At 30.2% G+C, this 18884-nt stretch overlaps 1 protein-coding gene across 1 annotated transcript; it reads left to right on the top strand.

Annotated features, from left to right (window-relative positions):
- The first annotated feature begins 9675 nt into the window (after nucleotides 1–9675).
- LOC137830293 (serine/threonine-protein kinase CTR1) lies at nucleotides 9676–18833 on the top strand. The gene is made up of 16 exons (XM_068637553.1): nucleotides 9676–10645; nucleotides 11874–12175; nucleotides 12262–12406; nucleotides 12539–12642; nucleotides 12846–13054; nucleotides 14178–14567; nucleotides 14987–15027; nucleotides 15806–15874; nucleotides 15966–16066; nucleotides 16185–16269; nucleotides 16376–16474; nucleotides 17212–17280; nucleotides 17372–17503; nucleotides 17960–18054; nucleotides 18141–18339; nucleotides 18623–18833. Exons 1-15 carry the CDS (start codon nucleotides 10085–10087, stop codon nucleotides 18247–18249), a joined length of 2511 nt encoding a protein of 836 aa, XP_068493654.1. The 5' UTR covers nucleotides 9676–10084; the 3' UTR covers nucleotides 18250–18339; nucleotides 18623–18833.
- The last annotated feature ends 51 nt before the right edge of the window (nucleotides 18834–18884 follow it).

The raw sequence follows: 18884 nt of genomic DNA, 5'->3' as shown, positions 1-18884 counted from the left end.
TTTTAGTGCTTTTAGTCCTCCAAAATTAACATTTCTAACGACATTAAAGGCAAAATCTGATTTTATTTTCAAATTGATAAATTCAATCTTCCAACTTTGAAAATACAATCCTTGCATCCAATTTGCAACTGTAAAAACCGTTATTAAATGTTAATTTTAAATATAGAAATACTTTTGCTGAAAAAAAAATAACGGATAAAGAAATACTAGAATCACATTATATAAATTAGTTTTTTTTTATTAACTTTACGATGGTATAAAACAATCCCTAAATATTACATTTAAGTATAGAAAAATACTAAAATCACATGTAAAAGTTTGAGAATTTAATTTATTAAATTGAAAGTATAAAACAAGTTTGACAAAAAATAAATAAACCAAATCCTTAATTAAATATTAAATCCTTTTAACAGACTTCAATAGACATAACACAACTATAATTTTGGAGCACTTCAAATATACCAAAAGTTCTAGATGAACGAAAAAAATTATTTACAATTTTATAAAGACAAAAAAACATATTTTGTTCTGAAAATCAAAATCAACATAAGGGTGTTAACTTCTTCCATGATAATAATAGCACATTTATAATTTTGAAGAACTAAAAAGATTAAAATTTTCATATTAATAAAATATAAATTTACAGTTTTTTAATTATTAAAAAAACTAAAAAACTTATGATTATTCTACGTACTTCTAGATTAAAATTTTAAAATACAAAATATTGTATATAAATATTAAAATGTCTCTAAAAAAACTCGCACTTAAGAAAAACAAATATTTTCAGAAAAATTAATACTTTGAAATTGTAATATTATAAAATATTAAATATTTTGGTTGATTTGGGATTCGCCGACTTGTCCCTCATTTGTCATTGCATCACTCATCATTTCCAATCAAACATCGTGGTTACCGTCGCATACCGGTGGCTTCCGTCTCATCTTACTTTTCTTTTATTTTATTTATTATGAATTCCACATTTGACTTTAAATAATATTAAAGAGTGAGTAATGAAAAAAATAATCACACCCATGACAGCTTCAGGCTCAGATACATGAACCAACCCCGTTTCTTCTTTTTAAAAATAATACTTTAATATGAAAGATATTTACATACGTAATGATCACACATGTATCAATTTTTATATTGTAATCAATTTAGTATTATTCTTTACTTTAGGTTTTGAGGATATTTCAACTCACAATCCCAGATTAGTGAAATCATAGATTTTGTTGGTTCTGAAGAAATATTTGTTAAGGACAGCAATGTTCATAATGTTTTTATTATTATGTTTTTAACTAAAATTTATAATATTTATCGAAGATCACACATTAATTAAAAATTAAAATATTTTATTATCTTTTAAGTGAATTTGAATATTATTTTCAAAATTAATTTTATAGAATTAAATTATACTTTTTTAATATGGTGTAGAGTCATTTAAAATTCAGTTTGATGAATGTTTGTATTATAATATTTCATATATTTTATGAGTTTAATTTAAAATTTACTTCTTAATATTATCATTATTAATTATAGATTTTAATTTAATAATAAATGTTTTACCAAATTATATTTCTAATAAATAATATTTAAAGATTCATTCTTTTAGTAACATGGTCTTTATGGATAAGAAGGGTGGACCTTGCTTAAGGATCTGGCATGATATTTTTTCAAAAAAATCTCTTCATTTATTTCTCTCTTCAACATACTTTTTATAATTTAAAAATTATTAAAAGTGAATTTTATGTAATTATATAACTTTTAATGAATATTAACTTAAACTTTAAGTGTGTAAAAAATACATATTGTTTCTCATTACCCAATGAATAATTAGAAAAAATAAAGTATTAGAAGATATTCCTTTAAGTCCTAAGTAGATTCTTAGTAATCTATTCCATGACATATCCTCTACATGATTGGAGGGGCAATTGATTCACAATTTTTTGAGGATTTTTAATGTGATACACATTAACTATTATAAAATATGTCTAAATTTTAACTAAAAACAATTATGAGTGTTGTTTTGGCATAGTACACACTTAATTCTTTCACTTTTTTTAATACATATACATTTTTTTTCTTTTTTATGTGCATTTGGCACACTGTCTTTGCAATTAACAAAAAAAATTATTCTTAACCATTTAAAATATTGTTCTATTTATTTATAATTGTCTGTTGCTCTTAATCTACCTGGTTTTATCTTCATCTTAAATTGAATTTCAAAAAAACTTATTAATAATACAAATAATATAAATTGTTCATTGTAATAAATTTATATAATCTTATGTGTATACCATGGATTTTAGTTATAATAGTTTTTCATGTAAAAACATTTATTTTTTAGATTTTAATTAAAATAAAACTTAACATGTATAAAATTAAAAACTAACTTTTATGTATGTTTGTTGACTTTAATAACAAACATCCTAAATTTCACACTAAAAATGGTTTCTTACTGGTTAGTAGTATAAAAAAATATAATGTTAGGAAAGTTTGAGAAAAAAATCTATGCAATTTATAATCATTTTTAAATATAATGGTGTCTTACCTAATCATTTTTTTTCTTTCATAATTTCACTTCAATTTATAAAGATTATAAAAACATCTACTTTAACTTGTATGTTTTGCTTTATTGTCGGCTATTTTTCTAATGTTTGAATTTGTGCACATGGTGAATGAAAACTTTTATTTTACATTTTTTTTTTGTATTTTTTGAAATAGTACAGTGAGTATACAAATTCAAAAGATTAGTATGCTTTGTCAAAATCATCTTTAAGAAGTCTCATTCAACTATTTTTGAAGGTAGATATTTTTTTGTATTTATGAATGTATAGAATTTGGTTGATGTTTGGTATATTTGTGTTTAACACTTCTTCAACTTGTATATAATCTTCATATACTTCACTTTACTTTTTTTTTTTTTCTAGTTTACCTTTAGACAAAATTTGTTTTTTATTATTCGATTTTTTACACACTAAACAAATTTGTGTTATTATTTTTATCATCAAAATCTCACGTATCTTTGATAAAACTCTCTGATTTAGACTTGTAGATTATTATCTAACGGAAAAAAAACATATTCTTTTTCATTTATCTAGTTGTTTTATTTCTTAGTCTTTTCAAAAATAAATAATTGAAAATGATTTTACAATACTTTTTAGTGATTAAATTATATTTTTTACGAAACTTAGAGGATGATACATTAGGTAATAGGTTCGTTTAAGCTTAAGAAAACATAATTTTTCTTGATAGTGTTTGTTCGTCTAGACTAGTCATTTTGAAAAATATGTTAAAGAAAAAACATTTTACTTTGTTTGTTAGAGAGTATATGATATTTTTAGAACATATAAAGGTAAGACATTTATTATAATATATAAGAAATTAATCACTACAAAAATCATTAAATAACAAATAATTTTAGATACCAAAATAATTAGTTACTATTTGATTAAATTAAATACTATTTTATAAACTAAAAAAACCATTGATATCTAAAGTAGTTTATATTATTAATAAAAAATTATAAAATGGTTTCTAATTTGATATTTACCCGTTACTTATAAGTTTTTAACTACTTATTACTTTATATTATAAATTAGTTTTTATTGGTCTTTTAGAGTCCAATTTAAAATCTAAAATATTCGTAACTAAAACTTAGATAACTAATTTAGATACAAAATTAGTATTTAATTCAGTTAATATAGTGTCTAATTATTTTTTACCTTAGTGAATATAGTATAACCTTTCAAAGAAAATATATACATACTTTTATATATATATATATATATATTAATATGTTATTAAAAAATTAGAGAAAATAACAGACATATCATATAAACAAAACTTTTTAAGACACTGAACTACTAATAAAAAAATAGTGAAAATTCACATGATAAAGAATTTTCAAAGATAAAAAGTAAAGAATGTTATGATTAGATTAGAGTTATGTACTGTCACAATAATACATAAATATTGTATTTTTAAAGGTGGTGGTGTTGATTCAGTAATTCCTAATAATTATAGTTTTCATGATTTTAATAACTACAAGAAAATCATGAAATAGAAACCAATTTTTAAAAATCAAAATAATTAGTTGCAATAGTAATTAAATTAGAGATCATTCTATAAACTAAATAGAAAATTGGTTTCTAAACTAGTTTCTATTATTGCTAAATAGTTTCTAAATTGGTATCTAATTAGCAACTAATGTTTTAACTACCAATTATTTAGTTTCTAAATTTGGTATCTAAAACATTGGTGGCTAATTAGATACCAATTTATAAACTACTTATCAATAATATAAACTAATTTAGAAACTAATTTTTTTAGTTTCTAAAATAGTTTCTAATTTAGTTACTATTGCAACTAATTATTTAGTATCTAAAAATTGGTTTCTATTTCATAATTTTCTTGTAATGTGTAACATCCCTAACTTTTACTTTTTTTTTAAAAAAAAATAAAAAATATGCGTACAATATCTAATTAACGTACAATATCTAATTATTGTATAAACATATATTGTTTTCTCATATTTGTATCTCAAAATATATCCCTCTTCATAAGGATTTTCCAAAAAGTTTAAAAACAAAACAAAACAAAGCATTCAATTTAAATCTATCTAATCCTTCTGCTGCTCATTGAGGAGCTCTATTACCTGCAATCTCATCTACTCCCGTGTAAATACACGATCACAGTTAGAGAAACAAACACAAACAAATAACAGGGTAAGCTATCTATATAAAATGTTTTGATATAATTTAAATTTCAAATTAATAAGCATAATTCACATGATTTCTCAAACGTTCATAAAATTCATTTTTCATATGTCAGACTTTTACTGACTCACAACACATGGACACTTAACTCTACTTCTGGAACGAAATTAGCATCCAGAGACCTGCACCTGTCATACTACTGCTCTGATCAGTTCTTTCAGGATCGTCTCATTCACAGGACACTCACAAATCAATACACCCTAATAACAATCTCAACATGGTATTTCATTTCCTGAAAATACTACGTCTTGATCACACTTTAACCTCATTACATACATCATTTAACATATCAATGCACCACTCAATCACTTCATATATATATATATATATACTTTCTAAACAATCCAAATATATCTCAAACTTTACTTAAAACACATAATTAATTCCAAATATATGCTCTTTAAATCAATCATCATCTGAAATCACACAACCACTTCTCATTCAAACATCTCACTTAAGTAATTCAACCAAAATATTCAAAAAGAATAGTTTATCATTCAAACACTTTTAATTCTCAATCACAAACACTTTCAACAAATTATTCTCATAAGAGATTCAAAATCAACCATTCCAGTCAATATATTATTTTACTCTTTAAAAGAGACAATCCTGCAAGCAAAAATAATTGGAATTGGTGACCACGTCACCTCCACATCCAGAATCTTCTAAACTTTAGCTTCCTTACCTGTTATGCTCACTAAGAGCTCAAAGTTAAAGGTAATTAACCTGCACCACAGAGTCCTAATCAAAATCTAACTATATAACTAGGACCTTGAGTTAACAGAGATTAACCCGTACAAAATCTAATAAGATCAAAATTAACTCAAAAGAAAAATGAGCCAATAAGGAACTTACTCTATGTGATATTTTGATCCGGCAAACTTATAGGGTTCATTACCAAGAGTCTAACACTGATAAGCGAGGTAGTCAGAATCTTGAAGAAAAGGAGAGGAAAGGAAAAAGAGGAACAAAACTTACTCATAGAGGTAGACTTGTAGTCTTTGCTGCCAGGAGTCTAATGGCGTACTCTGATCGTCAAACAGATGAACGAGGAGGTCAGAATATTAGAGAGAAGGGAGAGAAAGGAAAAGGGAAACTTTTAGAGAGATGATGGTTATTTTAAAATGAAACCTGAATAACTGAATTTTCTATTTATATGTCATTTTCATTTTAATAATAAAATATTCAGTATCATTTTCTAGATCCTTACATAATGAATTGCTAAAAACCACAATTTCTATATATATATATATATATATATATTTTTATTTTATTTTATTTTTTTACAAAAGCATATCCTGAAAACTGGCTAAAACACATACCTTGTTGCATATATTTACATCAAATTATTATATTTTAAAAATTGAAATTTTAAAAAAAGTACCTACATATTAAAGAGTCTCACCCACCATAATCAGATTTTCATTTGGTAAACATAATTCATCTTTCTTCCTAATCACACCTTGTATTTATTAGAAATAAAAACATAATTTGTGTATAGAAATTAAGAAAATCTTATTATAAATAAATTTATAGATAATTATATAATACAAATCATTTTAATAAATTTAAACAAAAATAGAAAATACGTCTAATAAAGAAATACATTACTCGTATTATACAATTTCAGAATAATAATTAAATTAATTATATATTTTCAAATTAAGTTCATGCACATAGTAGTTTATAAGAATAATAAAATTGAAGGGAATATTATTACACTTAAAAGAATAATTAAATTTCTCACTATAATAGTAGTTACTATGTATTTTTAAAAATGATGATATCATTAATTTAATAATATGTATTCGAAAATCCCTTTTGTGCATATTCTTTTATCAAACCCCACCGAATTTGCCAACCCTGTTTTTGTTCATTATAAAAATACAAATTGTTAAAAATTCAACAAAATATTCAAATAAAAAATATATAATTTAAAAAAACCATGGGTTAACAATTTAATGTTTTTATTTAAAAATATAATGCATTAGTAAGATTCTTAACATATTTCCTCATAAAAAAATTGAAATTATTTTATAAAGATCATTTTTAATAAAAAACTATGAATAGGTTATAGATAACTATTATTTATTTCATTACTGTTCTATATTTTTAAGATCTATTTTCTCTATTTTTTATTTGAGTATGGAGATTAACTATAATTGTTTTGAAAAATGATACAGTTAAGGAGAAAACAAAATAATTATCAGATTTAATCATAGTTGCGATTTGAATAACTAGATCATTTTTTACTAAATGTTTTATATTTTATTTGGATGTTTAATAAAGGAAAAGTATTGTTGGTGAAGTGTTTTTTATTTTTTTTTACTTTTTGTCTACAGTTTTATTAGATTCTACAGGTGTTAGTTATACACTTATTTTGAGATAATATTAACATCTAAATGATTATTTAAATGTTTGAAAATATTGGTAGTTGAATGATTAAGTACATGAAAGTTGATATGTATACTTTGCTTTAAAATATTTTGGGTAATATAAAGTTTTTATGATATTAGTGAATAATTGGAAAATGGTTGGCAATAATATTAATGTGTTTGAATGTTTTTTTTTTATACTTCATTTATTAAATTGGATGTTGAATTTTTTTCTTAACTAAGTATTAAAATGTATAATTTAAGCGAGAAAAAAATCAATGCAACTTTTTATTTTTTATCTTCAAACAATGATATGATCGCGCTAATAAAACAATGTGGTTTATGTCCCATTACTTATATATAGAAACACAATAAATGTATTGTTTAAGCATTATGAGAACGCTCAAGTATAAAGTTGATGTTTGAGCGAGAAAGAGGTAAAATCAATTTTATTATTTGAAGTTGTACCGCTCAAATGGTGTGAGGGAGTTAGAGAAGTAGTATTTATCAATGGTAGCAAGTAAGGTTACTTAAGCAATATGAATTCACTCAAAGTACACTTAACTATGACAATCATGCTTCGTGATGTATTAATTTATATGATTTTATATATACATACATGTACATGTACTGTGAAGATGTACGAAAACACTTCAAATGGTATTGGGTCATATGGTTTAAAGAATTAAGCTTAAAACTCATTAAAAAAATTAGATATTTAATTATTATTTGATTATGTAAACTAATAATCAAGTGAGGTTGAGGAATATTAAATAATTGTTATTTGATTAAGAATGTTTTTACATAAACTTTTACAAAGTACATAACTACCCTAACACTAAAAGATGATAATGAATTTCCAATATATTTTTGATGAGTATATTTATGAGTGTGTGCTACTATATATATTAATATTATCTATTTTCTTTATAAACTAAGATTAGTTTGAGTTAATTTGTAATTTTTTTCAAATAATCTCTTTAATGTTTTTATTTTTAACTTATACAAAATTCAAATAGGTTTAAACAAATTATAGCTTTTAACAATTTTGTATAAATAAGTAAAAGTATATATTTACTGGACAATTTTTTGTCTCAATGTTTAAACAAAATTTCACTACTCATAAATAAAATGTAAATATAAAATTGAGAGAAAAACATGTTCTTCAGGCCACCTTGGTTCATAAAAGAAACTAAATTAAATAAATAGATTTTTTTAAAGTCATTTGATAAAAATGGAATTGAAGAACAGGTAATTAAATATGTATATAAACTGACATAAATTTTACTTTTCCTTTTTCCTTTTTTAGTGTGTTTAGGTGAGTTAGTATATTCAAGAGACATAAACCATAAAACACAAAAATTATTCAAGAGTTAGTATATTTTTGCTGTTTAGGTGAGTGTTTGTGCAAACTTTTTGAAGATAGTGAAATGTATTTATTTCAATATTGAATAAGAGAGATTATATGCAGGATTTTGTGTTTTGAACCGATATAATTTTTGTGTAATTTTTTTTCTTTATTTATTCTTTATAGATTCCCACTTTTTTATTCCTAAATTAGTTGAACTTATTTTTGAAATTGAATCAATTTTCAAACTCAAAGAACGGAAAATATTTTAGAAAAGGTTGAAAACCAATTCACTTCCCTTTTGATTGAGCTATTCTATTTATTATTTTCTAACAATAGTTTGAATTTGTTTGAAAATTGTATTTACAAAATTGATTTTGGAAAAAAAAAATTTATTGTATAATTTTGTTTTATGATTTTTTTATCAAAACAAAGGATTTTATGGGAAAAAAATATATATAAAACCGAAACTCAATTTTTACCCTGATCCTATTTTTACTTAAAAGAATAATATTTCGTTCAAACAAAACAATTTTTACTACAGCGAAACAATTTTTGCTTTAACTATTTTTTTTGTTTGTTTAATTGATTGAATGTAGGTATTAAATATAACAAAAATATTAATTTGTGTATTTAATTGATTTGTGTTTTGTTTAAGTAAATTACGTTGAAAGGAGATAATTGTTGAAAAATGATAAGAATTATATAAATATAACATTATAAATCAATATTTGAATTATCTTTTAAGTTATATATTAAGAAAAGAGATTTATGTTTGAATAATTTTAAAAAATTTAAAATTGGAATGTTTTATTAATTATTAAGTCAAACACAACAAATTTTAATTTAAGAAAAAATATATGACTTTTTAATATATTTAATAAAGAGTGCTTACAGCTTATAATATTGTGAAGGTCGTAAAGCTACTGATAGTAACTAAAAAACTATAAGTTTGTTAACTCATTTTCATCACACTTAAAGTAACTTTTGAGAATAAGTTCACGTACTAAGAAAGTTTGATCAAATTAATTTATAAATTAGTAAAATTAATTTATAAGTTTTTGAAATATCTGATCAATACATTATTCATAAATGTTTATGAAACATTTATCCAAACAAAATTTGATATCTGCTTATTAATTATTATTATTTTTGATTGAATAGTGATTTTGTCAAGTACATTCCTATAAATGTTTAGGAAAAAGCTTATCCCACAAAATTTGAATAACTATTTATTAATTACGAATTTTGTGAATGGATAGTTAAGACACAAGTGATGATGATTTGTAAGATTAAGGTGAAAAGGAAGTTTAAGGAATGTAATTACGACTGCACCACCGATTAAAGAAAAGGCAGGGCTCGTTGATTTCTCTCCGACATAGAATTTGAGAGAGAGAGAGAGAGAGGACTAATTCAACATTCTGAGTGATACAGGGGTCACACCTGCTTGTAGTTACAGTGAGAGAAAGAGAAAGAGAAAGAGACAGAGACAGAGACAGAGAAAAAGAAAGAGAGAAGAATACCAAAACAGAAAACCGCGCAAAAACTAATGGCGAGTTTTAGGGTTTTGTGAACCTACTGCGATGGAAATGCCTGCTAGAAGATCCAACTACTCGCTCCTCAGCCAATTTCCTGACGACCAGTTTTCCGGCGCCTCCGCACCGTCCTCCTCGGGCGACGGAAAGACCGGCCGCGCGGGCAAGTTGGACCGCGTATCCGAGTGGGACCTCATCGCCGATCACAGGGCGGGTCAGCAGGGGGCCAACCGGATCGGAAACCTGTACTCCTCGGTCGGCCTGCAGAGGCAGTCCAGCGGGAGCAGCTACGGCGAGAGCTCGCTCTCCGGCGGCGGCGACTTTTACGCTCCGACGCTGTCTACGGCAGCGGCCAGTGACGTTGACGCCTTCGGCTATTTCCACGACGAGCGGAGCAAGTTCTCCGATGCTCCGGCGAGGATCGCGGGGTCCTTCGGGAAGAGCTGGGCACAGCAGACGGAGGAGAGCTACCAGCTGCAGCTCGCGCTCGCGCTGCGTCTCTCGTCGGATGCCACGTGCGCGGATGATCCCAATTTCCTCGATCCGATGCCGGACGATGGGGCCTTGCGACTCTCGTCATCGGCGGAGGCGGTTTCGCATAGGTTTTGGGTACGTTGATCCTTGTGCCTCTCTGTTTTCACTTGGGTTGGATTGTGGTTGGGAATTCCGGTGATGGATTTCACGTGAGGTGTTCTTGGATAGTGTAAAGTGTGAGTGGGCATGGGTCTATTTTGTCTCCGATAAACCTTATTAAGTGCATTGTAACGTAGCAAGAAGTGAAGCTGCAGTGGTTCTATGATTGATGTGATTCTCTGCAAATTGTTGAATTTATATTATGTAGGTTTTGTAGTCTGCGCCAACTGGAGGATCAATCAAATTTTGGTTAATGGTTGCAAACTTTTAGAAGTTCATTCAGACTGCTGGTCCTTTGCCATGAGTGACTGGAGGAGTTTAAAAATTGTAGTTTGAATGGAAGGAAGGGAATTGCATTAGTACATAATCATTTGAAGTTAGATGGAGGTGAAGGAAAAGTTAGTTACTGGAAGTTTGAATACATCAGTCAGTAAAAGAAATTAGTTAGATATGAGCAGGAGTAATTAAGGGGAACGGAGGATATATCTTGTATCTGCTGTTGATTGAGCTTATGCCCTTTGTTATGGGGAAACCCTTGTAGCAAAGATGTTTCTCCTATTTTCTATTCTTTTCATTCCATTTAATTCCTAACAAAAATCTTCTTAAGAAGTTATGTTTTGTTTGTCTGAAAGGACGTAGTTGGATTTTCAATTACAGTGTTGAAGTCTAATGGGTATCAGGTTCCTTTATGCTTTTCTCTTCTACCCTCTGGCATCTGCTCCTTGGGGGAAACTGTTTGATAATTGCTGTGAATTTTGGGCTGGGTATCCTCTTATTGTGTGCCTATCATATTGTTCCTTCTCGAGTTATTTTCTTGTTGTTGCACTGCATAAAAATTCAATATTGAAAAATGTAATGTTTTAAGGAGCTTCGGAATGTTAAATTATATATTGGCGCTATTGTGGGGGAGCAGAGGGTACTTGGTCTTTCTTGAGGAAATTGCCACTAAGTAGTACTATTGTAATTTCTCAGAGATGAAGTTGAAACCTGATTCTTGAGTTATATGAATTAAGTTTAAGAAGAAAAATTATCCCTCCACTCTTTATTTTACTTCTATTTTCCTTTTAAAAACTTTCTTTTGTTTTTTCCTAGAAAGTTGAGAAAGGAAACTGGAAGTTTTTCATTTTGACAGACTTGATGCACTAATTGATATTTGGTACACATTCAATTGTTAATTTTGTGTCTTATTAATAACATGCATCAGGTGAATGGCTGTCTGTCATACTCTGACAAAATTCCAGATGGCTTTTACTTGATTCACGGGATGGATTCCTTTGTATGGACTGTGTGTACTGATCTGCATGAAAATGGCCGAATTCCTTCAGTTGATATGCTGAAGTCTGTGAATCCCAGCATTGTTTCTTCAGTTGAAGTAGTTTTGGTAGATCAAAACAGTGACCCCAGCTTAAGAGATCTGCAAAATAGAGCTCATAACATTTCTTGTAGCAGCATAACAACTTCAGATGTTGTAGATCAGCTTTCCAAGCTGGTTTGCAACCGTATGGGGTGAGCCTCATTGACATTCATGGCTTGACCTATTTAAGTTTTTGACTGGTCATGTCAGTCTAACTGTGTTTTATTGCTTTAACAAGGGGATCAGCTTCTGTTGGGGAGGATAATCTTGTTTCCATCTGGAGGGATTGCAGTAATGATCTTAAAGATTGCCTAGGATCTGTTGTTATTCCTATAGGTAGTCTATCTGTTGGCCTCTGCAGGCATCGTGCTATATTATTCAAAGTAAGGCTTCACTTTTCTTAGGGGGTTAAGGCTGTGATTGTGCATGATGACTTGTTTTTGTTTGCTGCTTTAGTGCATGCAACTGTGTTTAAGTTGTTTTTAAATGACTTGCTTTATACTCAATATTTCCAGGTACTAGCTGACGCCATTGATTTGCCATGTCGAATTGCAAAGGGCTGTAAATATTGCAAAAGGGATGATGCCTCATCTTGTCTTGTACGATTTGGGCTCGAGAGGTATGTGCTTTATTGCTAAACGCATTTTTCTTTGAGTAGAGCTGCAGTGAAAAAATTAGTTTCCGTGAGTTATGATGACCATGGAAAAGGACATTATTTAAATGGTTAACATTCTGTGAGCATTATATAAATTAACATTTTAAATATATGCTTCTTAATAGTAATATTCTTGACACCTCTCATCTGACATAATCTAAATACAGGGAATATCTTGTTGATTTAATTGGAAAGCCAGGACACTTATCTGAGCCTGATTCCTTGCTCAATGGTCCAACTTCCATCTCATTTTCTTCACCCTTGCGCTTTCCACGACTTAAACCAGCTGAACCTACCATTGATTTCAGGTCACTGGCCAAACAGTATTTCTCGGACTGTCTGTCTCTTGAGCTCGTCTTTGACAACAGTTCTGCAGGTTATATTCATATTTCCTATTACTTTATGATATTCTGTATCTGGGAATGCTTTATTGTTGTTTTCACATCTTGAAAGATCCTGTTAATGGCCTATTGTTGCAATTATTAATAATTTAAGATGCAGTAGTCCCTCATTTTTTCGTTTTGATTTCTATTTTTTTAATGAATGATGAAATCATTTGCTTTAAGCTAGTTACTCTGTGATAGGGTTGAGTGGTCAAGAAGACCAAAATTTGGAAGGTTCATGTTAGGGAAAAGAAGTAGGCCGCCAGACTTGGTCATCTAAGTTGGAAGAGTTAGTTTTGTACTGGCATAGAGCCATAGATCCCATGTAGGGGGAAGGTCATGGGGAGGAAAGAGTGAGGAGTTAGTTTTCGCAATTACTTTTGGCTTTAATTGTATGTGAAGAAGATATCTTTTCTGAGGAGCAGCATTCTGCTCTGGAGTAGATTTTTTTTACCTGTAATAGGTCCTGGCTTCAGATAATTATTAGACTATCAGTTTCTGGTGTTAAATCTGCTATGCCTGCCATACTCCATAATTAATTTGCTTAAAAACCTATATATTAGTGTGTTAAATTAAAACTCTCGTTTTTTTCCATTGAATTCTGTCCTTTTGTTGTTTTAATCAATTTATATGCACTAAGAGATTAGATGGCTGGTGTCTGTAATTTTGTCGTTCATATGTTCACTACAATTAGTTGACATGGTTTTTCTAAACTTGTAAATTGCAAGAATGTGATGTCTACTACAAAAGCATAATGTTTTTTTCTCTTTGATGTTTGTGCTATATGATGTTCCTTTTAAGTTGAGTTCTGTATTGTAGAATTGGAAGAACAGTTCACGTTACTTGGTCAAGTCTGTTGAATATCTTTACAAAATTCTTGATTTATTGTGATGAACAGCGGCTAACATAATATAGTCTGTCTACAGGATGAAATTTGAGTGAATTTTTATTTAATGTTTGGTAAATTTGCAATTAAATCAACATCTGAAATAGTGCCAAAAATCGTGTTCTTTGAATAAATGTTCATGTTGCATGTTGGACATTAGTTGTAGTTGTGCTTGTCATCCTCTAAATTTGAACTAGTTGCTAATGGAAGTTCTGGATTCTCTATTTCAGAGCAGTTTGATGGGAAGTACAAAGACAGGAATAACCCCAGGCCAATTTCAACAGACAGCAATAGAAGTTCCCACCTTCCTCTCCATCCCCAAGATTCTCATCTGAGTACACGTGAACAATTTTCTGAAACATATCTACCATGTGATGCTCCTCAGAACATTGTAGACTCGACAGTGGGAAAGTATCCACCACCAATAAAGCATAAGCGTCCTGTTGGTATACCTACCCCGTTAGCACTTACAAATACTAATGATGACATGATTGAGGGCAAGAGGTTTATTGAAGGAAGTCAACTGATTCCTAGTAAACATACTCGAGAGCTTACGCTTGACATGGAGGATTTGGACATCCCGTGGAGTGATCTTGTTTTAAGAGAGAAAATTGGGTCAGGTATATCTCCTCCTTTATAAGTCACAACTTTTGCTTTTGAATGTCTTGGGGACAAAAATAGCCATACTATTGGATAGAGAAAAGAGAATATAAAGTAATGATAGTAGAAAAGAAGGAAACTAAAAAAAGGAAGCCATCTCAGTTGTGCAGTCTCCAATCCATATGCACATTTGATCGGGGCCTTCCATTAAGGGCTTTATGGGTAGATCATTAAATAAAAGAATTCAAAGTGTTACATCCAATCGCATATTCCACACAAACACAATTTTTTCCTTGCTTCTCCCAAACCAAGTTAATCACCAAGCTCTTCTCCTAACTAAAAGATCAGTAATGAATTAGTAACGTGCTTCTTGTACTGGCATGACTTTTGTAATTAGTATCGATAGTCATTAAATTGAAAGTGGCCCATTGTATTTCAGGTTCTTTTGGAACTGTACATCGTGCTGAGTGGAATGGCTCAGTAAGCCTCTCTCTCCTTCTCTCTCTCTCTCTCTAATTGATGCTTTATAAATTGGCCAGCATGTGGTTGTTTGAATTGTTCCTGTTAAAATTTCAGGGAATGAATGAAAAGTGAATAGAGAGAGTAATAATAAGCTGTATAATTGACATATTGTTATATGATATACCGGCCCTTAAGTTGTTTACTCCTATTTATGCTTAATAATCTATGCCAAAGACAAGTATAGTAAAACTAATACAAACAGAAGTCCTGCCCAATGTTACTCCTTAAATAGTATTAATAAGAATTATCCTTATAGGCTCCGCCCAATGCACATCTAGTACAAGCCCAGCCATCAGTAACAATAATATACAATTTCTGTTTTCTAATTGAGTTGCCCATCGAAAGACGAGGAGTTTATTTGAAAAAATGTCATCTGCCAAGAGGATTAGGTGTTTTGTTGCTCATGGAGCTATTTCCATCAAGCATTTTATTTTCAGCAAACAAATGGAGCCTTAAATAATGTTGCCAAAGTGTTAGATATTTTGGGCTTATGCTCTTTTGTTTTCATGTTTTTTAGCCATATTTGTGTCATCATTTCGAATGAGTATGTGTTGGGGCCGAGGGGGTTATATTATATATATCATCCGTGAGGATTGTGTATTTTCCAGGATTGCTTCATTGAAGCTTGAAACAGAAATAGTGTTTCACACATTTTTCTTATGCTTCCCTCTTCCTTTCAACCCTGTTTGTCTTTTAGTTTTTCTGTTCTTACATCCTTCAAAACAATCAATTGCAGGATGTTGCTGTGAAAATTTTGATGGAACAGGATTTTCATGCTGAGCGCTTCCAGGAGTTCCTGAGGGAGGTATGCTTGAAATCCTAAGCATGCTTTATATTGTGTTTTTTAGATATTTGCCTGTTGCTTATTTGAGCTGTGTTTTCGCTTCTCTTTGTAGGTTTCAATAATGAAACGTTTGCGGCATCCAAACATTGTTTTGTTTATGGGGGCAGTCACACAGCCCCCTAACTTATCAATTGTCACGGAATATTTGTCAAGGTTGTACTCCTCTACCTGTTCTACATCCTTTTCCCTGAAAGAGTGAAGTTTTTCAAGGCTATATAGGATTATAGGATATTTAGACCTTGAGATCTAAGAGTTTTTGACGGAAGTGCAGGGGTAGCTTATATAGGCTGTTGCATAGATCTGGTGCCAAAGAGGTGTTGGATGAGAGGCGTAGGCTTAGTATGGCTTATGATGTGGTATGCATTTATAAAATAAACTCTACTGTTCTGGTTATTATTTTTTGAAATTGTAATTTCATAATCTTTGTATTCTTTGATATCCATGTTATTTTTTCATTTGCAGGCAAAGGGGATGAATTATCTTCATAAACGTAATCCTCCCATTGTTCACAGAGATCTGAAATCTCCAAACCTTCTCGTTGACAAAAAATATACAGTGAAGGTAGGAATGAAGTTTTCTCTAGTATACCAAATACAAATAGTCTTAAGAGTTTCATTTAAATCATTTTGTCAGCCATGGCAGTAGATTTCCATTTCTCTTGCAGATAGCATTGCATTGATGCAACGCTATAATTAGTCATCTATGTTTACATCTTTTTTGTTCTAGCATAGCTTGAATGTAGTAAGATGTTATATTTGCTCAGTTGCTAGGATGCCTGGCTATCCCAGGTTTCATCTAGGGACCGAGCAACCTTCTCCCACCTGTCCTTTAAAATTTTGTACGTCATCCCATTAGGAACACCCTTCTGGTTCCACATAGCTTGACTGCTCTTTTAGATTTTCTAGAGAAATGGAGCTAGACGAATAAACTATTGATTTGATTTTTTTCTTGAAATAGTAATCAATACTTGTTTTCTTGGTACATTCTAGTGATAATTTAGTATTTTGGTTTCATCTGGACATTTTTGAACTGGTGGAAGATTGAGTTTAGTTCTAAACCTGCTCTATTCTGATAGAAGTTTCAGCCTTCTGGTAATTAGTTGTGTATGTTTTGGTGCAAATTTGTGAAGTTGTTGAAAAGCCATTTATTATGATAACATGTGCGGTGTGTTGGTAATAATTTGTCTGGGCGAGTTTTTTTTTTTTTTTATTGGGGCTGGTGAGTGGGAGGGGTTGATCTGTTTTCTTGGACATATGTGGAGGTTTTTCCCCCTATTAATGGTATTGCCTACTTTGTAGGTTTGTGATTTTGGGCTTTCCCGTCTGAAGGCCAATACGTTTCTCTCATCTAAGTCAGCTGCTGGGACTGTAAGTTCTCATCGGCTTCAGATATTTTTGTTTTTTACATCTTATGTTTGTTTGAGAGGTACATTTAATTTTTCTCCTTTTCCTCCCATAGCCCGAGTGGATGGCTCCAGAGGTTCTTCGTGATGAGCCATCAAATGAGAAGTCAGATATTTACAGCTTTGGTGTAATCTTATGGGAGCTTGCAACATTGCAACAGCCATGGGTTAATTTAAATCCAGCACAGGTTTATTTTATAACTGTTATACAGGAAATTGCTGTATGTTTATGCTTAGTACTTTTGTTGTAATTATATTGTTTCAGCATTTATGAAACTTATGTGAAATGAATAGCCGTAAGAATATGTAGTATGAAATTGGAATAGCATGTGGCAAGGAATACAAATCTAAAAATGATTGCAAGAAATGTATATTGGTTGGAGCATGTATTTGACAAGTCAACAATGATGGGTATACTGTTTAAGGTTGTGGCTGAATGGAAGAATTTTTTTTATACCTTTTAGTATGTGGTCAGTCATTGTTATCGCGCTTGCTTTGGTTGCGTTTGCATACACAGAGATAAGTGTAAAAATACACTCCAGGTTTAAGGAGAGTGGTCTGGGCGAAGGGTCACACACTATTATGTTTCTACTACATATTTATTTATTTTGCTTCAATGTTCACAAATTCATATTGGTCTGTAGGTTGTGGCAGCTGTTGGTTTTAAGGGAAAAAGACTTGAGATCCCACGTGATGTGAATCCCCAAGTAGCTGCCCTAATCGAGGGTTGCTGGGCTAAGTAAGTTCAGATGCATTTTTTGCTTTTATGTATTTCAATTAAATATTCTATCAAAATGTTTTATTGATTTACATTGTTTACTACAGTGAGCCTTGGAAACGACCTTCTTTTGCGAGTATTATGGATTCTTTGAGGCCATTGCTCAAACCCCCTACACCTCAACCTGGTCGTCCGAACATGTCATTACTCACCTGAATGGAACACCAAGTTGCTTTTCATGCACATATGACAGGATTTTATCGATCTTGATATCTAACAAGATTACACTATTTTTAGTTGTCCTAGGTACGTGTCGAATTCCATAAAGGTTTTCTTGCCAACACTAAATCTAGATGGGACTTAATATTTCTCAATGTTAGTTTGTGCTTTGGCACTGTCAATTTTCTAGTGGAAATATTGATTTTCTCTTATCATACACAACTTTCGGGTAAGAGAATTAATCATGCTAAGCGTAGTTACAGCTGGATCAAAATATAGTTAGAGTTTATATTTATTCATTGTGGCTTGTTGATCGTGTGACTTACCTCTTGGTCAAACTAATACTTGTTCATGTCTCTTTTGGTTGCAGAGTCAATTGTATATTTCTTTAAACTGATTTCCGACCCAGAGCAAGGATACTCCATCTTCATTGTTCCGACAAAATTGGTTGATTAGGTGATCTTGTAATTTTACTGAGAAATATTTTATTTTTCTCCTTCCATAGTTTTGTATGTAAAAAAATTCCTCCATTGTAATTACATTCAGTTAATGATAAGCAGCTTTGCCAGCGGTGTTTTACATTTTTGTGCCTGAATCAATGAAGAGACTCTCTCTCTCTACCTGAATCAATT

Source organism: Phaseolus vulgaris, chromosome 7 (genome assembly GCF_000499845.2).
Source record: "Phaseolus vulgaris cultivar G19833 chromosome 7, P. vulgaris v2.0, whole genome shotgun sequence".
NCBI classification, from domain to species: Eukaryota; Viridiplantae; Streptophyta; class Magnoliopsida; order Fabales; family Fabaceae; genus Phaseolus; species Phaseolus vulgaris.
This window is presented reverse-complemented; position numbering and strand designations above follow the sequence as displayed.